The 26,511-nt window shown below is 35.3% G+C and overlaps 1 protein-coding gene across 7 annotated transcripts in view; it reads right to left on the bottom strand.

Annotated features, from left to right (window-relative positions):
* The window catches only part of LOC112169915 (serine/threonine-protein kinase ATM), a 37,935-nt gene extending 11,995 nt beyond the window's left edge, over positions 1-25,940 (bottom strand). For 2 of the 7 annotated variants that reach the window (XR_005801345.1, XR_005801346.1), the window contains exons 1-49: positions 25,671-25,939; positions 25,361-25,469; positions 25,134-25,277; positions 24,473-24,640; positions 24,183-24,363; positions 23,931-24,087; positions 23,698-23,837; positions 23,474-23,561; positions 22,964-23,067; positions 22,710-22,808; positions 22,404-22,460; positions 22,072-22,153; positions 21,571-21,645; positions 20,019-20,060; positions 19,831-19,901; positions 19,346-19,400; positions 18,744-18,815; positions 15,707-15,853; positions 15,533-15,622; positions 15,261-15,448; positions 14,016-14,586; positions 13,835-13,906; positions 13,523-13,687; positions 13,286-13,402; positions 12,591-12,718; positions 11,953-12,109; positions 11,567-11,613; positions 11,409-11,472; positions 11,223-11,297; positions 10,901-11,020; positions 10,479-10,664; positions 9,665-9,786; positions 9,513-9,582; positions 9,256-9,383; positions 7,349-7,490; positions 7,095-7,235; positions 6,897-6,995; positions 6,707-6,753; positions 6,221-6,413; positions 5,893-6,114; positions 4,897-4,968; positions 4,720-4,789; positions 3,559-3,676; positions 3,289-3,412; positions 2,443-2,580; positions 1,851-1,961; positions 770-817; positions 575-679; positions 243-329 (exon numbers count right to left, since the gene is read on the bottom strand). Coding sequence is in view for 5 of the 7 variants with exons in the window: in XM_040507953.1 (XP_040363887.1) it covers positions 243-329; positions 575-679; positions 770-817; positions 1,851-1,961; positions 2,443-2,580; positions 3,289-3,412; positions 3,559-3,676; positions 4,720-4,789; positions 4,897-4,968; positions 5,893-6,114; positions 6,221-6,413; positions 6,707-6,753; positions 6,897-6,995; positions 7,095-7,235; positions 7,349-7,490; positions 9,256-9,383; positions 9,513-9,582; positions 9,665-9,786; positions 10,479-10,664; positions 10,901-11,020; positions 11,223-11,297; positions 11,409-11,472; positions 11,567-11,613; positions 11,953-12,109; positions 12,591-12,718; positions 13,286-13,402; positions 13,523-13,687; positions 13,835-13,906; positions 14,016-14,586; positions 15,261-15,448; positions 15,533-15,622; positions 15,707-15,853; positions 18,744-18,815; positions 19,346-19,400; positions 19,831-19,901; positions 20,019-20,060; positions 21,571-21,645; positions 22,072-22,153; positions 22,404-22,460; positions 22,710-22,808; positions 22,964-23,067; positions 23,474-23,561; positions 23,698-23,837; positions 23,931-24,087; positions 24,183-24,363; positions 24,473-24,640; positions 25,134-25,277; positions 25,361-25,469; positions 25,671-25,739 (5,877 nt within the window). In the remaining 2 variants the exon portion in view is untranslated. Of the gene's footprint in view, positions 1-242; positions 330-574; positions 680-769; positions 818-1,850; positions 1,962-2,442; positions 2,581-3,288; positions 3,413-3,558; positions 3,677-4,719; positions 4,790-4,896; positions 4,969-5,892; positions 6,115-6,220; positions 6,414-6,706; positions 6,754-6,896; positions 6,996-7,094; positions 7,236-7,348; positions 7,491-9,255; positions 9,384-9,512; positions 9,583-9,664; positions 9,787-10,478; positions 10,665-10,900; positions 11,021-11,222; positions 11,298-11,408; positions 11,473-11,566; positions 11,614-11,952; positions 12,110-12,590; positions 12,719-13,285; positions 13,403-13,522; positions 13,688-13,834; positions 13,907-14,015; positions 14,587-15,260; positions 15,449-15,532; positions 15,623-15,706; positions 15,854-18,743; positions 18,816-19,345; positions 19,401-19,830; positions 19,902-20,018; positions 20,061-20,415; positions 20,496-21,570; positions 21,646-22,071; positions 22,154-22,403; positions 22,461-22,709; positions 22,809-22,963; positions 23,068-23,473; positions 23,562-23,697; positions 23,838-23,930; positions 24,088-24,182; positions 24,364-24,472; positions 24,641-25,133; positions 25,278-25,360; positions 25,470-25,670 lie in introns of those variants that run through there. The other 5 variants (XM_040507953.1, XM_024307018.2, XM_024307021.2 and 2 more) reach the window with 4 other exon arrangements.
* Positions 25,941-26,511: the final 571 nt, after the last annotated feature.

A 26,511-nucleotide genomic window follows, 5' to 3' on the forward strand; every position in this document is an offset into this window, starting at 1 on the left:
ACACAGATTTGAGGATAATTATGGTAGGTTGAACATTATGGTGGACTGCATTTCTTGGGTTCTATTTAAACAAGCATTATGGTAGATTATATTGCAAGAAGTTAGATTGGATAACTTCAACTACCACATTTAAAGCATCTATCTCTGAATCATATTAATTTAAATGACCAGTCATAGTGTAAGCATCTATGGAGGGAATAATGAATCAACTAACTATAACGAAACCAAATATATAGACTAACCTTGTGTGACTGGATAATCCCATATAAGCTGTCAGGTTCATTGATCTGGGTAGCTGCTGCAACAAGTATTTCAATGTGGCGTGGCAACTGAAAAGCAGATGTAAAAGAAAAAGGAAAGATAAAAAACCGGCAGTTAAAAGAACCACTATATTAAACAGAGCTGATATAAAATCACAACACGAAAAAATAATTTTTCACATATGGATGGAGATGGACCATACAGCCTGACCATACTAAACTATACCATATCATCTTGCTAAAAAGAAAGTACCATAAAGGCACACCACATCATTGCAACCAATTTGATTTCCTAGCAATAGAACAAAACTAACCATTTCGAAGTGGGAGAAATCAGGGCTACCCAGTGTCAGGATATTGAAATGTTCTTCACACCAATGTTCCACATACATCATCGCAGTAAAGTATGAGCCACAAACCTACGAAGAATAAACATTCTTGTCAAACAAAACAAGGTCATGAGAACTTATCAGACAAAAGAACTGAAGTATGAAATGTATGGAACTCACAACTGCTGACTTAGCAACAACAAGATAATCAATAGAAAGCCAATAAACCTGCGAACAAATACTAATTATCAGGAAAATAACAATGAAGCGGAAAAAAAAAATGATGCATATTGAAACCAAGTTACGAAATTCTGTAAACTAATTTGAAGAGAGTTTCTATTGGGACCTCCAAATTTGCTCACTTGACCTTACTCTATTATGAATTATTAAATGACATATATAACCTACTATAAAATGACTATTAAGGACAATAATTATACAAAAAAAATATTATATTTATTTTATGTAGACTTTCCAATTCAATAATATTAGATTGTATTCTTTATTATTTTCCTTATCTATTTTCATTTTCCAATTTCACTATATACTCATTAAAGCATTCATATATATTTAATAAGAATTAAAAATATGATTAAGATCATGTGACATAAAAATGTATGATATATATGTTGAACGCATATTGACGAGGGAAAACAAAATAAACCCTCTTATGATTTATGACCTGAATCTAAGTCAATCCATTATATTTGCAAAAATAAAAAATAAAAAATAAAAAATAAAAAATAAAAATAAAAATATTTAAATTATTAATCATGTGGTACAAAAAATACAGAAAAAAAAAACATTAAAAACTAATGATTTTTATTTTTTTGACAATAAAAACAAATGAAGAAATCATTTGTTTTTCTGCACAGCTAAAATAGTGAAAAATTATTAAAAAAAACATAATAGTTCATGGCATTTTCTTATTGATTAGACATTAATTTTTGAAACTCAAGTTTGATTAAGAAATGTATATTTAGTTAAGATTTATAAAGTGATTAAATCATTGAAATGACTAAATTTTTTATTTTAAAGATAATAATTTGTTTGTAAATTACATGAGTGAGGTTATTTGAGGAACTTTAGTGAGGTTTAGTGAGTAAATTTAGTATTTGAAAATTTGATAAGAGGTGTAAAAAGCATAGAGGTCAAGTGAGTAAATTTGGAGGTTCCAATAGAAAAACTCTTATTAAGAGTAAAGCAAATCTTCAGTATATAGCAGTAAGTTTGTGAACATCATGCAGGAAAAATATGATACCTTGTCCCATAATGGCGTTGACATTGCCATTGCACCATACATAGAAGCAGATTCTCTAGCCTTTACAGAGGTGGAACGAGATTTAGAGCTGTAACTAGAAGGCTTAGCACTCTGGAAAACCAAAAAGAACTAATAAGACTAGTAGAAACTATATGAGCTTTTTTTGTGAACATAAATTGGGATGGAACAAAATCAAAAGAACCAGTAGACTTGGGCAGCCAATTTGCATCAAAAAATAAATGAGATGTACACTAAATTGAGACATGTCTGACCACAGATACAGAATTCACAGAAAGAGAAAGCAGCAATGCCAAAGACATTACCAAATATACATTTTAAGTGAACTTAAACTCAAATCTTAGTTGTGATTCTATTTTAAGGTTTTCCTTGAAAATTATCTCCATTGTATTCTCTCCATACATCTTCCCACCCAAAAGAAAATTAAGACCATAGTTTCACTTTTTCTGTTTTTTTTTCATTTCTTCTGTTATTTACAAGATTTTAGTAAAGAGGTAGATAACTGAAACAGATATATGAAAACTTAAATAGAATCATCAGTAGCAAGCGACTATAACGTAATCTATATAGTCACCTTGGAGCTTTCTTGCTTTAATGGCAACAAAGAAGATCTTTCCATCACATGACACAATCGAAGTTCATTGAGGGCATTCAACCATACTTGAATTGATTTGATTAACTTATTAGAGTCTGTAAATACATGTTCCTGCACCTGCATATATAATATAGACAATAGTCAAACTATATGCAAAGCAAGGAGGCCTAATAGACTGGAAAGGGACATGCAAAGCTTTAAATAGCTAGTAGTGCTGAGAGCCTAATACTAACCGAATATGATTAAACTATTATATACGAACCAACTCATGTTATTTTAACGTGTTGTTCTCTGAATTATACAACAAATGAAACATAATAGGGAGGGGTAAACAGCGGTAAGCATTCTGTACTTAGAGCCAGCACATCATTGCGTTGGATCTACTGCTCGTCCATTGTAGTTGTACTTTCTAAGTTCATTCTTAGTAAAATATGTTTTCTTATCCAAAAATAGAAAGAAGAATAATAGTATAAAAAAATAGTAGCGAATGCACTGCCTATTCAATATCTGAGAATCGTCGCGCACCGTGAACACGTCCGAAGTAACATCTAGTTTCTTGCAATCTAAAATTCACCTTATATACAGGAAATTGAAAGTATGACACATCACAATGCTTGGTTGAAAACATTTTCTATGAAGATAGTGTCTTTCAGTTACCAATCACCCTACAATGACAACCTTCCAAAACTGAAGCACCAAGAAGTCAACTAAATGACCCTATTGGCTTTATTGTGTAGATGGCAGGGGAAAGGGAATGCGAATCTCAAAATGAAGGACGACTATAAATGCAACTGTAAATTGACAAAAATGGGTTAAAGATACAACCTGCAAAGAGATCAATTTGTAGAGATTAACATCCATATCCTTCTTTCCAGCAAGATTGACAATAATACTTGCCAATAAAAGCTCAGCAACTTCAGCTTTCATCAACACAATATCCTGACATAATCTGAAAGGACCCAGATAAGATAAGGGGGAAAAGAGTCGTTCCAACAAACTTGATTAACCAAAAGGTAATCATTTTAGCTCCAAAGACAACATATGTAATTGCGAATCAAAGAATTCCTAAATAATCTAGAAAATCAATGATTGTACCTCAGAATAACATCACTACATAAGCCGATCAGTGAGCAGACAAGTGGACAAATCCATTCATCAAAAGTTTTACCATGTGTTACCCATACAGTAGAGTTCTCGATTGGAATTGCTTCAGCTGAAAAGGAATTGAAAATAACTATTACAAGTTGCAAACATCATTAGTGAAAACCTAACACAATCACAAATAAACCTATGTTAAAAAAATATGAAAAAATATAAACAAACAAAAAACAAAATCAAATCACATCACATATAATCCAAAATAAAGGTTTTGACATATTATATAAAAAAGACCGATTAAAGGTGTAAAACTGAACGATAAAACTTTGGATGTAACCATCACAATCTGCAGAGTGCTTCTTGTTGGAAAGTAAATCCTTTCCATGTTAAAAAGAAACATAATTTCAATGAAGTCATTAAATGGATTCCTGCTGATCCTAGTGTAATGAAGATAAATTATGATGGTCCTGTTCGCAAAAATCTTTCTGCAGCAGTTGGCTTTGTGATTACAAATGGTAACCCCTTGGTGGCATCTGCAAAGAATGTTGATAAAGCTTCTGTTTTAGTGGCTGAGGGCCTGGCCCTTCGGGAAGGTATTCGACAAGCTATGGTTTGTGGCTATTCAAGCATCCAGGTGGAAAGTGACTCAAAGATATCAATAGACAGTCCCAAGGGAGTAGTTCAGGTGCCTTGGAGAATCAAATTGCTAGTGCAAGATATCAAATGGCTAGCTCAACATTTTGTTCAGGTCAACTTTCAACATGTCTTAAGGGAGGCTAATTTCTTGGCGGAAGCTGTGGCAAAAGCAGATCATAATCTCAAACTGGCGTTGCGGGAGGACTCTTCTTTTGTCAGCTGCAAATGCTCTTTGGTTTGATTAGTTAGGAAGTGGTTGTTGAAGGGGTTTTTGATTGTAGATTGTTTGTTTTCTATCTTTCTGTATCGAGAAAAAAAATAAAAAATGAAAAGAGAGAAACCAGAAGTGCATGCTGGGATCTACAAAGACACATGAAACAGAAAGCAGCCAACAAGAATTTTAAAAAAAAAAAAATTAAATTAAATTAAAAAAGGAAGTACCACTACACAAATAACATAAGCCACTCTTTACATCTAGACAATTTGAAACGTCACTTTAAACCGAAAGAAGCTCCTACATACCTTTAAACTTAATTTCCAAATCCAAAAGGAGCTTTTCAACCAGCTCAATATTGACTCCCTTGGAGTGAACCTACAAGATAGGCAGAAAAATTACATGATTCCACTGTGGAAACAAATAAATGGCAGAACCAACGAAATATTATTAAAGGCTTTGACCCTTTTGAGAAGCGTAGTTACCTCTATAAGAGACCTCTCATAAGAATCAAATGACAACAGCGTATTTTGACCCCTTTGAGTTGAAAGAATTCCCTGTCCAGTGGAAATATTATTATCAGACATAATCTATCAGATTATACTAAGAAAAGCCCGAAAATGCGAAAGAGCAAACAATAGATTTAAATCTTCATCATTACGATATGAACTTCGATATCAATGACTACTGCATGCTTTACTCGTTTTTCTTTTTCTCTTTTTTAAAAAGAAACAGCTTTTCACTGGAAAAAAGAAAAGAGAAAAAAAGTAAACAATAAATATACAAAGAACCAGAAGAGATTCCAAAGAAAACAGCCAAAGAAGACAGCTACAGCAACCAAATAGCTCAACTCCCACTAAACTCCTTGCCAATCTAACATATAAACTCCCCAGATACCGCCCATAAATATAACCATAAGTTAAGTAAAAATACAGTTTTCAAATAATAAGCAATAAATTACTTAGTTTAGGCTCAACTGGTGATGTACACAACAGTACCAACATATGCTAGTTAACTTATGGACGGTAATATTTCACGCATTCAAATCAGTTATTCTGTCCTGAAGTCAACTAGGATTTCTTATTTCTATATCTTCTGAAAAGTGATGCCTCTTCCTGACATTAAACCACAAACATTACCATATGGGTTACCATATGGGCTCTGTCCTTCACTCTAATACTAGTCAATACCTTCCCCAGTCTTCAAAATTACATACATTAAGCTAAACTTATTACTCTTGTTAACAATCCCTAATAAATCAAAAGAACTATACGTGTCAACAAGGAATCAACCACAGTTACTTTTTACCTATTATCCTGTGAATGAAAAGAACCTTGTGTAAGAAATCGTACAACCAATTTAGGCAACGACATATCAAATTAATCAAAACAGTGTAACCAGGGCAGTAAACTATGTAGCAAAGTCCGATAGATTTGGAGAAAGGGAAAAGAAAATAGGGCCTCCAAAGACTCCTCACTCACCCGAAGAGCTTGAGATGTCATATCTACAATTTTAACAGAATCATCCATCAAGTACTTCTTCAGAAGTTTCAGAAGTGCGACCAGAAGTTCTTCAGACAATCCAGTATCAATTGGAAATGTGCCCTCTGTAGAAAAGCCTTGATTGACTGGTTGGCACACATGGATGTTACTCGAGTTTCCAGGCAGATGGAAAACAACACAATGTGGATCCCCAATACCAACCTGCATTTTTCAAATAAAAAATAAAATAATAAAACAAAAACATTGCTGACCTCAGTGAGCAAAATAAGAATAGAATAATTGCAATGCAAATGTCTAGCAGAAGTACCCTAGATATGAAATCAGAGACCAAAACTCTAATGCTATTTGCATCTTCTGAGCCACACATGCGAACCATAGTCCAGACAGCAGTCATAATTTCATCGTCACAATGCCAATATCTATCTTCCACCCGATCTGCTGCATTCTTTTCAATTTGAAATGTTTCACCCAAAAGTAGCTTCTTGTGCAATGCTTGGAGACTGCAAGAGCATATTAGTAGAGAGAATCTCATCATCAACTTAGAGAAACTGAAGGAAAGTTTAAATTATAATCCTAACAAAAAAGAAAAATTAGACCAGTTCAAAGCTGTAAATGTTCTTAGTGACAACATCCCCCCCCCCAAAAAAAAAAATCATACAAAAACTTGTATTTTTTATGAAAAGTTGCAATTTAATTAAAAAACTGACAATACCAATGTCTTAGTTTAAAATTTGATGAACTAGACAACACCAGACTGATAAAAAAAAAGAAAAATAAAAAGAAGGGAAACCACCTCCAGAGAAGTAATCTTGGTGGAAGGTGACCAGATCTCCGAACAAACTGAAAAAGGAGCACCGTATATGATCAGATCAGTCAGAAAATTATAGATGTCATTTGAATGCGATTAGAAGGTATAATTGACATGTTAGGGTGTTGAGCAATCTTTGTTTACATATTTTAATAACAAATTCAAACAAATGTACCTTCAGCAGATGATCTCTTGGAGAGTAAGCTCGGCATAAATCCTGATGGAACTTTCTAATCTCATCAAAGATATCTATTTCAGGGAATGGTTCCAATTCCTACGGCAAAGAAAATACAAAAATCAGAGGGTATTCCATCAAATCCAGGACTATTTTACAAGAGCTAAAAGTCCATTGCAGGGAAGTCAGAAAGGCTACTCTGATGTAATCATAAAGGGATGGATCAGAATGCACAGTTAGCTGAAAGAGCAATGATAAAACTTGAGATGATCCGCAGCCAAATTGTTCTCCCTTAGTTTCAGATGGAATGCAACATGCAACCAACTTCGACACTAAAAACTGCATCAAGACACCTGAGTTTAGAGGCCTTCTTTTCTTTTATTCGAGGAATGGGAGGTGATGACGCAGAATAAGAAATAGTGATAAAAAGTTAACAAACAAACCCAACCCACCTGAAGTTGCTCACCCAGAACACTGATAATTTCTCGGGATGGATTACTTTTAAAAGTTTTCAGAAGCACAGATATGACACGGCAGCATTGATCTTGTAAATCATGGTAACCAATAAACTGCCCGATCAGATTGAAAAGATAGCTGCATGAAACATCAAATAATAGAAAATTTTTAAGAGTAATGATCCCTTGAGACATCAAATAATAGAAGATTTATATTTTAAGGGCACGTCAAAAAAATATTCCACTTCTCAACATTTCACTAAATCTTTTTCTGTTAGTTAACAAGTATTTTACTTTTTAGTTACAAAGGAGAAAGAGAACAACGATCATCATTTTCTTCCTCTTTCATTCCACAACCATATCTACAACTGTTGCTTTCCTTTGTTTTTTTTAAAAAAAAAATTTTATATATAATTTATGATTTCAAAAGGGTAAAATTCACATATGGTACCTGAATAATCACCAAATGCACTTTCTGTACCTACAAATTTTTTTAGGGAGTCTAGTGATACCTATACTATCCGTCCGTTAAATCTTTTAGTAGTTCCGCCTATTATTCTGTTAAATATGCCTACATGACGGCCATGTGGCACTTGTGTGAGAAAAATGAAGAATAAAATACTGTTTTCGTTCATATTTGGAATTATAATATTTAATGTATTGTCCATTTATAATTCTTTTCTTCACTGTTCTCGGGATTCTCGGGGCAATAATTTCAGTAATTTTTTTTGTGTTTGGTTCTTTTTCATGGAAATGTTAATATATACCAATTTGGGTCAACAGATGGGATTTTTTTTTTTTTTTTTAACAATTAATAGGATTAATCAATGAAGGCTGTAGCTAAATCTAGATATTCACCGAACTTTAATCCTAGCTCTTTCCTTTTTTTTTTCTTTTTTTGGTTACAAACGGGCCTAGCAGGCCCGCCCCAAACACAAAACACAAAAAGACTAACTAGAGTAAGCACTTCTTCTTGCTCTAGACACAGAGGCTATGTCATCCAGGAGGAGCAGCATGAATGGGAGTGTCATCAAGAGTAATGAAACCAAGCTCATGGTTAATACTATCTTTGGCCAAGGCGTCTGCAGTCATGTTGCACTCTCTGAAAATATGCCTAATATGACCATCCCCATGATGTTCACGAGATTTAGGCAACCAGTCAGAAGAGAACCAAGAGGATGGTTGTCAAGATCAGCACTCTGAACCAGCTACACCAACACTGCAGAATCAGACTCAACCTCAAGTTGAGAGATGTGTGCAGCAGCCATTTTAAGCCCAAAGTACAGACCCCAAGCCTCAGCATCAAAGATGTCCCCAACACCTAAATTCACTTGAAATCCACTAATCCAGTTGCCAAAATGGTATCCTAGCTCTTTCTATTTACAACCTAGTTTAATTTATTTGGAAAAAAAAATTGTAAAAAAAAAAAACGAAAAAGGTGTTTTACAATTTTAACCCTATTTTCATGGAATAATTGATGGAAGTACCACGATACTCCCTAAAAATTTGTAGGTATCAAAAGTGCATTTCGTGATAATTTGGGTACCATATGAGGATTTTACCCATTTCAAACTGAAAAATGGGATTGCAATACTGACTATCCCTTTTCATTGTTTACTAATAGACATGAACACAGTTAGAATATGAATATAATGAGGAAATTAATCTATTCTAAAAATAAATAAAAAATAGTCCAGTGGATACACTAAGGGCACTATTATTGCAGGAACTGAAATTTATTGTTCCACAGGTTTTTTCACAACAGAAATAACAATTAGCTATAGGCTTTGCACTCATTAATATTATGCTAATTTAGGCACGTACTCACATCACTGCCAAATTAATAGAGGCTCATAACAATTGCATGAGCACACATTGTTCTAATTATTTAATGAGATACTTACTTGGAAGTGCTTGCCATAGCAGCTCTATGCCCAAGAACATCTATCAGCACCTCGATTCCAGCTAGTCTGTGACATGTATGCCTATGATGGGTTGCTGCTGCAATTCTATAATGCAGCTCCACTATGAACTGCATAACCAAAATATCAGTTCTTTAATAGATTGCATTAAACATGCCAACTGAACAACAGTAAAGATAAAGGGATATGATAGACTACTGTTTTCAGTAAATTGTTATATTTAAAATTAGCATGGTTACCATGAAAACCCTATCTGGGCGAAAAATGTTGATCTTGTCAACAACACACACACTTGTAGCATAATCCTCCCTATAGACATCAACAAGAAAACATAAAATGTTAGAATACAGTGAGAAGTGACATTTAAAAGAAAGATAAGAAAATAACCCACATCTCCAAAAATCCATCAACAATTGTCTGAATTCCACGTACAATCGTATCCCGAGAAAAGAATGGAACCGTGGGGTTTGGTGCGGATGATGCAAGAGACAGAATGTGGCTGACAATAGATACCTATAAGTTTACAGGTACGGCAAAATGTCAATAAAAATCTTAAAGCAATCCACTTAATTCTGATGAACATAAACTAAGACATATATGTGGTGCGTGTCTGAAAACTAGAGCATGCAACTCAAACCCTTATTGGGCATTGTGTATAGAACCATGGGATTTATGTATATCAAAGTACGTGCTCAGAAACCAATGCAGGATTTTGTATCTAAGCATGCTCACTCAGATATGACCAAACAGAACTAAACATACAGATGAATTATAATGTGCTTGGGTCATATGATGTCAACATGGGAATGACACGTGGATGATTTCCAAGCTTTGATGCATTTAATGAGAAACCATTTGGGAATCAATAGAAAAATACTTATTTTTATATGCTGAAATGCAAAATTTAGAAAACACGAAATTGGACTTTACATTCTCAGTAAGATCTAACCGCCCATGAATCATAAATTAAATCGGAACAAGCAAGACTGCACATCAATGCTAATCAACACAGGGTGCAAGAGGATGATCATCATTGTCATCATGGAAACATGCTAGAGACAGCTACCATGCCCTCAATTGCCAAAATATATTGTAGGTACAGAGGTACTGAGTTCTTAAAAACAAGTAGAAAAGTAAAATATTTGTCATGAACTGCAATCAAACTTCAGACCTAGATAAATGAATCTAAAGAATAAGTAGCAAACCATATGCTTCTTGATGAGTTTGTCCCGTTCATTCTCAGATATCTGAGCAAGATGCAAAATAGAATTCTGAAGCACATCTGCTCCCTTTTCCCACCCAGATCTCTTACTACAATGCAATCCCATACAAACAGAGAAGATCTGCACGAAGTGATTTTTCACCAGAACTGCTGGAGGTTGACAAGCAATCTGGAATAAAAAGACAACGTGAGATAAACAACAAACTTGTTTATCCAATATACAAAACCAAGAGTTGACAACAACGATAAAATATACAATAAATCCGATGTTGAACAGGAAAATAATCACCTATCATAATTGATTCCCCAACAACAGATAAATTCTAGAAACTATTATTTAAGGATTGAAATTAACTGGCTGCCCAACAAATTAGAGTAACAAAGAAAGAGTTCAAGATACTTTACTCTAGCAACCCAGCTGAGACTAGAGCTATCCCCATGCAAAACTAGAGCTGGGAGAAGCCAATGGCAGCAATACTGCATGAAGTAACTAGGTTCGGAATCAGACACAAATAATTGCCGTATCTGCAAAGAAATAAAAAATTAAACTCAGCAAAAATTTTATAGTAATATGTGTCCTCTACAAGATTCCATGTATCAATTGCATGGTTTTTAGAAACACCCTATATTTTTTTTTTCTGAAGGATAAAGGAAGCTACAACGCCTTAAGGTCGTTGATAGATTTCAACCATATAGAAAATTATAACTGGACAAATGAGCAGATTACCTCTACAAGTGCAGCAAGGCTTACACCACAAGCAACCCAACTAAAGAGAATTGATCCTAAAAGCTCCTCCAAGTACTGCAAAAGAAATTTGGGGACCTCAAATTTTATGTATTATTATTATTTAGTCAAGTACAATAAAACTAAGTACCATAGGCTAATAAAATTAAGGAGAACTAAATGCACTACCTTAAACCTGCTTGCATAGCGCAACTGCCTTGAGAGATTGTCAAGTATTACAAAGATCAATTCCCTGAAAACAAGGGGAAAAAATTTGATAATGTTATTGTATCACACTAGCTTACTATGACTCCTCGAATTCTGCAAGACAATGCAGAATATTGTACCTCTGACAAGGATCAATAGCAGCAACCACGCATATCATGAATACAGCCTGCATGTATCACATAGATCTCAAATTCAATACAAATCCACACCCAGACAGCTTCTCTCAATGCAACATATGTAACAAATTTAATCCACTTGTACATAAATTGTAAAACAGCATTAACATGAGTAGAACAATTCTGACTACTATGCTCTGCTTCCAGCTGAATATTGATTGAAACTAGTTCTAAATATTCTTATTTTTCATATTAACTTCTTTCACACCATTCAATTAAATTTAACCAACAGAAAAAATAAGTATTCATTCTTCTGAAAAAAAAAAATAGAAAATAAAAACACTATGTATTGAAAACCGCCGCCTGAATAAGAAAAGCAACATATATACCTCCAACTCTATTTTCTCACTTTGCAAAGCAAGATGCATGAGAGTAATAATGACAGTTTCCATCGTGGGCTGAGGCTGTGGACCACTAGCTAAGACCTCACTTGCAGTAACAAGTTTTTCTTTTGAGGATACCACCAACTTCACTCCAAAGTTGGAACTAGAAAACAACCAAAAGCATAGATAGATATGAGCAAAACAGACCAGAGTATGGTATTTTATTAACACTTTTACACACTAAAGAAGAAATAGTAGCTAATTGACAAGCCAAAAATAAAGCATTTAAGGGGAAGCATATGTAGATCATCGTGTTGGGAGTCTAGGACCAAATATATCGACACAAAAAAAATAAAAGAACAAGAACCAGCACAATAATAAACTAAAAGTAACTGTTGTAATAAGCTTACAAATAATATTTGAGTTATAAGCCGTGAAAGAAATGTCAGCACTAAACCAGGCTTAGTTTATTTTGGCCATCCAAACTTACAACTTGGGAGAAAAAATAAGAAACAAATACATAAATAAACCACACATGACACAAATAAGGAATTGGGACAGGCAAGATTTACTGCGAAGAATTAAAATAAGCTCTACAAATAAGTATTGTCAACAATATAAAACTATTTTCTGTTGAAACCCACCATATATCGTTGAATAATTCCTCATGTCCATCCCACATTTGGAAAAGAACACCAATCCTTCTAGCCAGGGAGAAACGAACTCGATAATCAGGATCTTGAAGCATCGTCAACAACCTTTCAATCAGTGTCTGATAAATAGTTTGACCACAGCAACCAATCAACAGGCAAACAGAAGGGAAGATAATTAGCCATTTGTTCCTCAAACAACAAAAACAAACTACTGGACATTTTAGTATCGGGGAAAACAAAACAAAAGCTTTAGATCTAAGAATAAACTTTCAAGCCTTCAGACTTGACCTTGGAAACCAAAAGTTGCACTCCATTTTTTATTCTTGTATATTAATAAATAGTTTTATTTCGTTTACTTATTTTATATAATGTTTTGTCCAGCATGGCCCCACATTAACCACATCAGCTCTTGACAGATGATTTGAGGGAAAACTTTACAGCTCGTATTGCGAAAAATTGAAAATTATAGGGTATTGAACTGTCAAAATTGGAAGGATAGTTATAAGTTTACCCTATTATTTGATTACTAATATTGGTGTCCACAATTGCATTCTCATTCACAAGAGTTCTAGGCTTGCAACCTTCAGAGTTTTCTCTATTTTCTTTCTCATGTCAATGTTTCTCCTTCTCATGCCCTAGAATTTAATCATTAAAAGCAGTATCATTTCTGATTCCAAAGTAATCACCTGACCAATTTGAGGACTGAGTAAAACAAAATTGCATATGCAATCGATGAGCTTAACACGTCCAAACCAGTCAAGAAGATCACATTCAGCAACCGCATCTCGAAGATGCATCAAGTTCTGAAATAAAAGATAGAATCTTCAGTTAAAGAGTAAAATTTACTCTTGCAACGGCCATGAACTAGAAGGATATCACAAACCATCAATTTTATTATCGAATTGAACAAGTATGGAAAGTACCTGCTCAGGTCCTCTTTCACCTAAAGAGTCAGTGAAACCTTTATCTTTCCAGTTAGTGTCCAAGGATGATAGTGTCCCCAGCAAACCATGGATAGCAGATAATACCTTACCACAATCGAGCTTAAGACTCACTTGTATCTTAATCATTTTAGTCATTAAACCAACCTGCAAAAATGGCAAGGGCCTATGTATGATCCAACACTATTTGACACCAAAACTTTAAGTAGCTTGCATCTTTTGTGTGTGTGTGTGTGTGTGTGTGTGACCATGAATTAAATGAGTTATTGATAAATCATCCATTTATTCCCATACCATTTCCTTGAAATTTTCAGCAGAGGACCAGAAGGGATGTTGACAAAGACTAAACATAATTTTTTCCCTGACCTGAATTGAAATAAATAAGAACAAAAAACAAACGACACAGTTATTGGAAGCATAAATTGCAGAAAACCAACCAAGAAAATCAAGCATATGTGAACAATGTGCGCTTTACCATTTGATCCCTTTCTTTTGACAGGAGCTTAAACAGGACATCCCAAGTTGTGTGTAAAACTGAGAAAAAATTAGAAATAAGCGATATCATGCCCAGCTTCCATTTCTTTACAGAAGAGAATACACCACTGGCAGTTTTGCCACCATCAGATAATGTATCCATATCTCCGGTATCCTCATTAACATCCAACTCCATGTCCACAATCCTACTTTTATTGCTATCAGCAGGGAAAGAATATTGTTTTAGCGTATCACATGCAGTTAAACGTTCTCCTGCACCACTGGAAAACTCTTCATACACATTAGACATCGCTTTTAAGAGCCTCTCCATCACTTGCATTATGGCACCATATAGTTCAGCATCGACATGATTTTGATCGTGCTGTCGACTAAAGATAGGGGAATGAGCAAAACTTCTAAAGGAAGCAACAATAGAGCTTGCTCCATTAGATAGGAGATCAGAACTGAGAGCTAGACAATCATTTCCCTGGGTGACAGTAACAGCAAAATCCAGCAATTCTAACAGGTATCGACCCAATTTTGAGACAAATGATGAAACTTCCTCTCTTTGCCTGATATAGATCAGATAATGTAAATTACAAACAAATCAGCAGAGGTAAAGCATCAAAAGTGGCTCACAAAATGAATTTAAGGTCAGATGTTAAATATCCATAAATGTTGAAGTTCAGAACCACAATGCGAAATTGTTTCAACTTTCAACTGCAAATTTCTACAGCATGTCATAAGAAACAAGAAAAATATCAGAATTAATATGTCAACAAACAGAGTATGCTACAAACTTTTGAACATAAGAACTCTACAGCAGAGAAGTATACGGTGCCAATGTGACCCACAAGTGGAACATTGACTCCAAAGATAAAAGTATCAAGGATACATGAAACTTGTACAAATTAAAAACAGGCATCAAACTGCCAGAATGAATGCCAGCTGAAAAGGTAAGATGATAATATAAGAAATAATATGCATGTCAAATCAAGCAAAGGAAGTACTCCAAAACCAAGACCAAATTAGATATCTCCAGAAGTAAGAATATATTTAATACTAATAACTGAAAATAGAGACCACTAAATGGTATTTCAAAAATAAATGGAGGTTATACATAATATACATATAATGTATGCTGTAGCGCTTCCACCCAGTACTATTTTTGTTTAAATTTGATAATATTCATCTCACTCCTCCCTCTTAAACAAAACAAAGAAATAACTAAAAAGATGAGACAAACCTTGTCAAGACTGAACCATAGATGATGTTTGACAATATAGCACATTTAAAGAATATATCTGACAAAGATCTCCTTCTCATCTCCTTCTCCACTAGAGCTCCAAGAATTAGAGTCTCCATCTCAGAAAGTAGTGGTTCTCTTAATTGCCTGGGAAGCCGTAGATTTGGATAGTGTTGGGATGGGAAAACCTGAAGACAAACTTAATGTGTAAGACTCAGATAACTAATCTAACCCCAGTATATTAGATGCCTAAAAAGCTAACACACTAGTACCTCAACGCTCGGACCTGGACCAATATCAGCGAGAACCTCCACAGTGCAGTCGAATAGTCCATGCAGACAATTGTGCTCAGGTTTTTCTGTCTACAATAATGGAACTTTTATAAGAAACATGAATTTTTATCCAGAGAAAAATGAAGGGTACAAAGATAATGAATTTACGCATACCTTATTTACAGCATCAGTAGCATCTAGAGAAGTGTAAGATTGGATTAGTCCAGTGTGGCATTGTGTAAAAGGAACACAACCAGCACAAAGAGCATTAACAGCTGCAGGCAATAATAACACCAACTGCTTGTTATGTATGGAACTCTCCTACATAAGAAAGAACATTTTGTAAACATATGACTACTAGTTTATTTCACGAAAAAAGAACCTTTGTAAAGTTTAATTAAACAATAAAAAAATAGTGTATGAGAAATCCAGGGTGAAACAACAAGCAACAACAAAACAACCACACCACCACAGCTAGGAAGTCAGCAAAACTTTTGAGGAAAATTCCCCCAAAATAACACAACCAAAATCAAAATCGATCCAAAAATTCTTCCATCCGAACCCCTTGATTATTTACACAAACTCTGATCCAAAAGTTTGCTAACAGATAACAACACCTTAAAGTTTGGCCTTTCCGCTCTTTCCTCTAAGCCTTCAACTGAATGCTCAAGTACCCCTAATGAATAACCCAGCACACAGTACCTTCCTTTAATCAAACTTCCACCTTGATTGTAAGAACTAAGGACAACACAAAAATACATGACCCACCTTCTCTTTTGGATCGAGTCACAAGTATTGACCCACCTACAAGCCATCAACCAAGCCATATATAAGACTAATAGCTAAGAGGTTTATCATGTAGGAGAGTGGAAGTTTTGATACCCATAAGATGGATCCATGGAAGCAAATGTAAATTACATTAAACTCAGGGTTCAGTGCATCATATGCGTTGAAAAGCCGCAAGTTAGTTTTGATTTGTTTAAAAAATAAGTCCAGGAGGACTTAGCCCTAGATGTGTACCCCAAAAAGGACATTTTTCATTTTGATTAATTTAAGACAGCAGTTTATATCTGTTAGAGAAAATCACTCTCCTACATTGATTTCCTCTCCACAATCAAATCTGATTGTGTAACCTCCATAATCAAAACTGATTGTGTAACTGTAGATTAGTTTTGAATATTTGTATTTATAGCATTGAATTATGTTGGTCACAGTAGAGCAGATCTTAGCTATATAATGGTACAATTGTAAGCATACAAATCAATGAAAATCAGTCGAGCGTTACAAGGCCAGCCTTGTTGCCAAAGGATTCCATCAACAACACGGGATCGACTATGGTGAAACCTATAGTCCTGTTATCAAGCCTACTACCATTCGAACCATTCTCTGTGTTGCTGTGTCTCGGGGTTGGCCTCTCCGTCAAATGGATGTCAAAAATGCATTCATCCATGGCTATCTTCAGGAAGACGTTTACATGACTCAGCCTCCTGGCTTCGTCAATTCCTCTCGGCCCTCCTATGTCTGTAAGCTTCACAAGGCACTTTATGGCCTCAAACAAGCACCCCGTGCTTGGTTTCAACGCATGAGCTCTTTTCTGCTTTCTGTTGGTTTTCGGCATAGTAAAGCTGACTCATCTTTATTCATCTATCAACATGGACAGCATACAATTTTCTTTTTACTCTATGTTGATGACATTGTCATTGCGGGCAGCAGCGATCAGCTTCTTCAAAGTTTTATTGATGCCTTGGGCCGTGGATTTGACATTAAAGATCTTGGTCCCCTTCACTATTTCCTTGGTTTACAGGTCAAGCCTCATTCCAATGGCCTTCACATCAATCAACTCAAGTATGCTCATGATATTTTAGAGAAACATGATCTATTACTCAGTCAACCAGTGATCACCCCAATGTCGGCAAAGGCTATTCTCACCACACATGATGGTGATCTTCTTGAAAATCCAACTGCCTTTCGTGAGATGGTTGGCTCCTTGCAGTACCTAACCATTACACGCCCTGACATCGCCTTTGCGGTCAATTCTGTGTCACAATTCATGAGTCAACCTCGTGCTCCGCATCTCATTGCAGCCAAACGTATTCTCTGCTATATCAAAGGCACACTAGGCCATGGTCTCCATTTTGGTCCTCAACGCCAACCTGCCCACCTTTCTGCTTACTCTGATGCCAATTGGGCCGGTTGCCCTGAATCTCGCCGTTCCACTTCTGGCTATCTCATTTACCTTGGCAATACCCTTGTCTCTTGGTGTTCCAAAAAGCAACCTACCATTGCTCGCTCCAGTTCAGAATCTGAATATCGATCCCTTGCTCATTCCAGTGCCAAGACAACTTGGTTAGGCTTCTTACTATATGAATTTGGTGTCCATATTCAGTACCCCATTCTGCTTCACTGTGATAACCTAGGTGCCACATACATGGCTTCTAATCTGGTCTTCCACGCTCGCACCAAGCACATTGAGTTAGATTATCACTTCGTTCGTGAAAAGGTGGCTCTTGGGAGTCATCAAGTTCATTTTGTCCATTCCGTCGATCAACCAGCTGATCTTCTTACTAAACCACTTCACAAGCAGCGCCATAATCTCCTGTGTACCAAACTTGTGCGTCCTGAGCCGCCCAGTTTGAAGGGGGGTGTTAGAGAAAATCACTCTCCTACATTGATTTCCTCTCCACAATCAAAACTGATTGTGTAACCTCTCCACAATCAAAACTGATTGTGTAACTGTAGATTAGTTTTGAATATTTGCATTTATAGCATTGAATTATGTTGGAAACAGTAGAGCAGATCTTATCTATATAATGGTACAATTGTAAACATACAAATCAATGAAAATCATATTTAACAATATCATTTCAAAAAAAAACAAATATCGGGGGGAAAAAAAAAGACATACAGAATACAGTCGGTCATGAAGGATCTAATGACACTAGTATCACTATATCACGTCTACTATTGACAGAAAATGAAACTTCAGTTGGGGAGGAACGAGAGCTTCATCTATTAAGCTTTGTCTTTCAATTAGGGTTTAGTTGTCATGTACTTTGAAACAATAATATCCCCATTACTGGAAAATGTAGGAGTTACTTAAATCTGGTCATATGTTAGATGTGGTCTGCAATGGGTGAAAAATTTGTTGTGAAAAGTAAGAACAAACAAAGAATATGTAGTATTCCATTTCAAGTTATTGAAGCCAACATACCATCTCCTTGAGTTGACCCAAAACTGCTCTCAGGAGGTTTTTTCTCAGGTGTAAAATGTCTCGAACATCACCCTGCACACCCATGAAAGAAAATATAACACATTCCACAAGTTGCCTCAGTCTCTGAACTCAAGCTTTGTAAATTATGGACCGTTATGAGCAATACAAGCATCGAGTAATCAACTCAATGTCCAATCACAAGAAACATCAACCTAGAATCAACTTTTCAACCACCTATAAATGTCTAAGCACATGCAGATACCCATAATTAAATAAGTGTGTCACAAAGCAGCTTGTTTTTGGGCTTCTACCATTCATCAAGTAATTGGAATAATATTAAATCTTACGATCTACCTTGTTCAGACATTCACTTATCTGATAAAGACAAATCATAAGGCTTTTGAACTAAATGAAATTAAAAATTAAAAAATTAAAAATAAAAAACAAAAAATGTTGCATTTTTAAAAGGTAGAACTAGAATAAATTATCAAACAAATGCTATAAGAGTTGACAAACAAGGAGGCAGTGAAACAAAAGAATATTTAGGAGATGAATGCAACTAAACAGGAAGTCAGAAAATAACATCAAATGCTACAACTCACACTTACTTGCGAACCTTTCCTTGAAAAGTAACAGGATATAAAGTACAACAAAGACCTGAAATGAAATCATAATCACGAAATTAGAGAACTTCAAATCACAGGAACAGTATCATATGTCACTCAAATAGCCCAAGCGATTATGAAGAGCTAGCGTTTGCATTTAATGTTAACAGTTTGCATTTAATGTTAATAGTTTAGTATTGCAAAAGAAATAAGCCATTATAAAGGGCCATTACTTCATTTAACAAATTCTATAAATGTTTACAGCACATTCCTTCATAAGAAGAGCAAGAAATGACTGGCAAATTCTATGAGGACTATTCTTAATACTGCAGTGAAGTTTGCTTAGTTAAAAAGATTTCCATATAGTGGAGCATAAAGAAAAGATTACAGGGTACATGTAAAGCTTGGTATATAATAACAAGATAATTGTAGAATTATATGTAGTAATTTATTGCCAGGCAAATATTCAAATATGCACTTACACTGACGGCATTTGTTTGAATATCCTAAGGTCCCATACATCCTGAGGTACGACACATGTATGTACAAGATCCTGAGAAAATAAATTGTGATATAAGAATATTTGTAAAATAAAATATTGAAAATGTCACCGCACGATTGCATGAAAATATTACGAAATAGTCTTGTAAGATACTACAGTCATACTCACACTTGAAATTATGTTTCCCAGGAGCACCAGAGCTGCATCTACCTGCATAAGGCATAAAAATGAATCAAAAACAGAATTCTTGACGAGAACTCTGAATCTTCAACAACTACGTTGGCTGTTGAGAACTCTGAAATAAACAAAAACTTCCAAATTCTTCAAGAAACTATAAACCCCTTATTAAAATTACTTATATAGTCATACTAATGTTGTGATTGTCTTCAAGTAGCTCAATAAAGGCTCAAATTCATAACAGTAAGCCATGGTGATGCAGGACCAATAGACAAAAGAACTGTAGAACTAGGGTTTGTTGAATACTCTAGGATTTGATTGCATCAATTGTATGGAAGAAAAGAGATTTAAAATAAGAAAATTAAGAAAAAAGAGATAGAATTACTACCATCACACCAGTAGGGTTTCTAGGCATCACACTTAGAGGTTTTAGGCATCACATCGAAGGTTAGGTTGCATCACACAAACCTTGAGAGAAAGAAAAAGCTTTCAATTTTTATAAATTCAAATCTGAAAATAAAAGACTACAAAGGCCTCTATATATAGGGAGGCTAAGATAATTCTAAAATAACTAGGAATATCCCTATTCTTAAAAGAATCCTAAAGAAATAATATTTGAACTACTTTCCAAATTCTGACTTAAAATATTCTGCTCGTATTCTTCATCACATAGTATATAAAACATTTGAGAATAATCTTACCGTAACAAATGGTTGAAACATCCACAATTGTATAGAAATCGATTGTAATATATTTTTTGTGAAAACAAACAGCTTTTTATTGACTAAACAAAAAGCACAACACAAAGAAGCGGAAAAGAAGTCTGCAAAAGAAGAGAGACAGTTTGAGCAATGGGATAAGATGCTCAACTGTAACTAAAACAGGACAACTAAATTTGCCCAGTAAACTACTCCGGGGATTCCCATGGTTTAGTAAAGGGGAGGGGAGATTTTTTCTTCATCCAGGGTGAACTAAAGCTGATTAGTGAGGTCTTAAAAACTTCATACAATGAATGATTGGCAATACCATTTGTGCTTTCAGCAGGTAGGCGACGCGAATCTATGGTTTCTATCAATTGGATACCATACCAATTGCTTGGATGCATTTGAAAGCCTAGAGATGACCTGCAGAAAAACTGCTTTCTAGGTTTGTTTTTCTTGCCAATCTAGAATAATAGATGAAAGAGTATAATCTTTAAACTTCCCGGAAAAGTCAACTCTTATGATGAAGGCAAAAAAAAAAAGCAATATAGAGGCCCAAAGAGTCAAAGCTCTTCCAAACACTTGGAAAAATACACACACACACACACATATAATGGCATAACTCTCTCCCAACAGTCGGAAAATATGTACATTTAAACACAACAGAACTTCCAACTAGTTTAGTTCAGCTTGATTAGGTGGAGTTGGGAGCAGACTGCATTTTCTTCCAAATTTCTGTTTGTAGATCGTACAATTGATTCAATTCAGGTGAGTCATGCTTCGTTTTTCATATTAATATTAAAGCACTCATTTGTGTTCCTATAAAAGAAACAAAAACTTACAACTGCAGTTACATTACTGAACAACGGGAAGCCCTGCATAAGGCAGCTCCATACTAATTGCCAACCACAGTCAAACTGCAAAAGTTTGTCAAAAAAAAAACAAGTTAATACAAATATCAACATAAGGTGACAATATTAATGATAGCAATACACTACCAACTACAGTTGAAGCTATTGATCCTGCATAACAAATGTAACTGGAGACATCGCCTAAACTTAGTCATTTACCAAGTACTTTTCTGACCATATAACAATTAAAAAATTAAAATTAAAATTAAAAACAAATTGATCAAACAAAGTCCAACTGTTTCTTCCTATCAGTTACTACAGTATGCACCCACAGTTTGGAAAGCACGAATCAAGGGTTCATTCAGTTGGATAAACTCTATACAACACCAAATTCACCGCATCTCAGTTTACAGAACTTTTGCCCATTGTTGAAACTGTAGCATAATATTGTTATCATATGCCTATATCCAGTCTTAAATTAGAGAGAGAGACCTCATTCAAGGGAGAGGAGCTTAATGGCTTTTTCCGCTTTGGATCCGGAAGCAACAACACAGAAGAGAGTTCCTGCAGGCTCCTGTAGATGCAAGTGGATATACAAATATAAGATCATATGAAGCAGGGATCAGAAAGGCAAAGGAAGAATCTCGATTTTCCATGTAAATATTATAATGAAGCAGATACAAGTATATCAAACTTAGAAGATCACCATATATGGCAGTACAATACTGAATTAGACGAGCTCAGATTATTAGACACAAGCTGTCTACATATTAGCAAATTATCATCTATAGTCAATGTGCCTAATGTAAAGCAGAGCAGCATACCTCAGTGTCCATAGCAAACCATCATAAGCATGCCCCACATTTGCCTCGTTCAAAATTCTGCAATATATTCCATTCCATCAATACAAAAAGATTCTCAGAACTTTAGTTTATGTGCTTAGAAGGGCCAGACGTGAAATATTCTAAAACATCCTGAAGCAATTTCCAGACAAGTATGCAGAGATGCTTAACTCATACTATTCTAGTTTTTTAGAAGAAAAACATGTATGGGCTCAAGAAGCACTTGCCTGCTCAAACATGCATACACACTCAACCTAAAACACTTCAACATAATACGACATGAAGTACCTTTGAAAGCTTGTACATATCCCCTCGAACCAGTACATAAAAAGATCTTTACCAATGCGTGTAGAGTACTTACGAGTAAGACAACAAAATGAAGCATACCTGAATTCATCATCAAACAAACAAGTTAAAAGTGCCATATCAAATGACAAAATATTTACACAGAAAGTGCAGTGTCATCAAAAAGTTAGAACCTATGCACAAGATATCACACAAGGAATTAGATTCTAAACACAATCAGTATGCATAGAACTTACCATAACCATTTCCCCTTCATGAGAGCCTCTCGTAAATGGGCAGCAACATGCTCTCTCTTGACCCTCTTTTCAGTTGATGGTGCTTTTGTCAAGTTAATACAAGCCTGAACAATAAATACAAATTGAGATCAGCCAGCAACCATCTCCAGCCACAAGAAAGTAAAGGAATGAAGCAATAGCAAACCTCTCCAGAGTATTTAAATAAGTTTTATGAAATAAAAATAACCTTGAACTAAAGACCTACTTCAAACCCCGTCTACCTACTTGCGCGAAAGTTACATATAAAGGAGTTTGCAATTAATATATATGACAGAAATCAGTATATTAAGAAATCTCAAAGCAAAACAATAAAATCTACCAGAATTTCTGCAATGCCAACAAAACTTTTGAAACAATGCCGCAATGGAAAAACAGACAGAGTACTTTTCCAAATCGCAGAAAATAAAACGTGCAAAATCCTAGAAATGGTAGTGAGATTTAAACAGGTTGCTACAGAATAGTAGTAGTTACCCTATAAAGTACAGCAGCTGCAAGCTCAACCAAGGCACAATGAGAGCTGCTCAAAGTTCCAAACTTCTCATATTTAGCTGCATCAGTCCTGCATATACCAACAGATTTGTATGATCACTTAAAACAGCCACAAATATAAACTCCAGAGATGATATCAGAATTCATTAAACAAAAAGAATGAAAAACATAGGATAAAAATGGGAGCTGAAGTAGAAAAAGCGCACCTGGGCACAATTGTATTGGATACAGAGCTTTGATCTAATTCCTTGTACACTATGTCTAAAAGATGTTGTACCAAAAAGCTCCCATCAGTAGCACCTCTTGTCATATTCAGTTGTAACATTGCATAAAAAATAAGGCAATCCTGCAAAGAAGCAAAAAAGACACATGCAAACACAATTAGTGATTCAGAATACATATCAAGTGATGAGATTTTTTTCAATAGTATTATTAAAACCTTAAAAGTTTGATCATGGGTTGTCAGCAAACACCGAAAGACAAATTGATGCACAGCGTTGTGGATCTCCAGGGACTGACGCCCTAAATTTGGACCATCTTTTAACAAGAATGTATTAATACACTCAATAAGTTTGCGAGAAACCTTTCCCTCATCCCTGGACAAGAAAAACAGCATGTACTCTTATCATTACCAACAACATAGAAAAGGGATGTTAAAGATCAACAGGATAGAGCCCCAATCATTTGTTACCTGATACAAGAGAAAATCCTAACAAAACCTCTAACAACGCCGTCCCTTAGATTTTCTGGGAAATCTCCAGGGGGGTTCTCCAAAAGTGAACGGAGAGTATTTACGTCCTTGATAATATGTTGATTATCATTTCTACCACTCAAGATTTTTTCCATATTTTCCATATACAGAAGCACTAGGCCTACCAATAGAGGATTAAATAATTAATATCATGGAGCAAAGACAGTGTGATCATCTAGCATAATAGAAAAGATCTGTGGTTGAGACTTTTGTTAGAAACAATGACTCACTGCAATAAATTCGCTTTCTCATGTGAAATCGATAATCTCTGACAACCAAAAGATCCTGCAGAATAAGCCCATATTCCGACTGCAACTGGTAGCTTGGATCATTGTTTAAGACCTCCCAAATATGGTTGAAAAGACTTTTAACCACAGGTAGCAATGGCAATAAATTGCCTGATATGATGATAAAACAGCCATGATCAAAAAGTATCCCTTAAATCAATTAATTAGTTGTGTTAGAGCATATGGGCATGTATTGAGATGCTAACTCATATTCCGAGGTAATTTTTGGTACCAAAACTCACAAAAAGTCAAAATAAATAGCTGAAATGTCAGAAAATTGTGTTTTAAAGTTTTGTATTTGCACATGAGAGAAACTCCTTCCCCCCCCCCCCCCCAAAAAAAAGAAAAAAAATTCCTCTCAAGAAAATCTAGGTCTATCCCTCTGTCTCTCTCGCTCTATGTAGAACCTTCTTCACCGAAATGTAGGGTCTTTTTTTAGTAGCATTCAAATATATCCACTAGTATGATGAACACTTCCAACAAAATTTAGCTAACAATTCATTCCATAGAAAAACAAAAAAATACTGATATTTAAAATGTTGAATCACTTGACTCTCTGTATTTACTTGGTCTGAGTGCTAAATTTTTTGACTCTATTTACTACCTGAAAACTTATCATCCTCCGCTCGCTGCACAACTATCCTCAAGGTCTTTGCAAATACCAATTTCGGTGATCGGCGCTTGCTTGGGGATATCTCCAATGAAGCACATTGAATCAACATAGTAATAAAGAAAGGCCATGTTTCAGCTGCAATAAGAGTAGAAACAGTTGAGCTCGCTTCCAAATTACTATAAAATTGTATTGAAATATAAAATAAAGATTCATCTTACAGTGAGGAATTTCAGCTGGTTTAAGCTTGGCAGTTTTCTGTGCAAGATATTTACAGAAATCGTTTGATCTTTCTCCTTCTAACCATGTATTTAGCAACTTTATCCCTTCCTATAAATACATAAACAGCTTGATCATACAACAAACTCTTTTAAAGCAAGAAAGAGATAATACTATGTACATATGTATATTTTAGAATCATTATCCGCTTCTCTGTTAAACTGGAAGTATTTGCTACAATCGAAGCAGAGAAGCGGCTAGGTCATCCAAACGCAAGAGAGGAAAGAAAATCGGTGAGAGGGAAGAAGATACTTCTCGAGTCTTGGCTTTATCGGACGAGAGCTTCGCCACAATCTCTTGGACGTCTCGAGACTTTACCATCGCCGGCGACCGGAATCCCCCCCCCCAACGCTCTCGCTAGGGTTTTGCTTCGCCGTGGTTTGGTGGCGGAGAAAATGGCGGGAAGATTAAGAAGGATGAAGAGTGGGGGACTCTTGAGTGTGACTTTTTAGAGGTTAAGACTTGTGACAGCAGAGGGTTTAATATTGCTGGTGTTCCCCCGGCCCCCGTGCGGCGCGAAGAAAATGGCTGGATTTACTTCTCTTTTCTTCTTTTTTTATCTATTTTTTTGTGGATTTAGGGAGTCCGAGCCAAAGAAAATAGAGAAAATGATCATTTACCCGTTTTTAGGCTAAAAATTGTCCACTTGCTCCACCAACTATTTTTTAACCCCATTTATCCAAAACACTCTAAGAGATTATTTCTCTAATACCCAATTAATTCTTTTTTATTCTTTTTATTTATTTTTGAGACTTTTTTGCCCTCTCCTTCTTTCTCACTTAGAGAGAGAAGATGTTGGATACCTTGCCGGACTCCGGTGACTAGTGGCCGGCCTCAGACTCCGGTGACCGGTGACCGGAATCCGGCGACCGGTCCCTAATAATATCTAGTAACCATATTATTGCCCCCCAGTAATCATATTATTGCCCCCCAATAATTATATTATTGCCTCCCAAAAATCATATTATTCCCGTCCAGTGAATTGTATGAACTCCCAAAACTAAAATGAATACACTACAAGCACAATTGATCAATTTATAATCATATTATTGCCTCCCAATAATCATATTATTGCCCCCCCAATACAAAGTCC

The sequence above is a fragment of the Rosa chinensis genome, chromosome 6, assembly GCF_002994745.2.
Source record: "Rosa chinensis cultivar Old Blush chromosome 6, RchiOBHm-V2, whole genome shotgun sequence".
NCBI lineage: Eukaryota > Viridiplantae > Streptophyta > Magnoliopsida > Rosales > Rosaceae > Rosa > Rosa chinensis.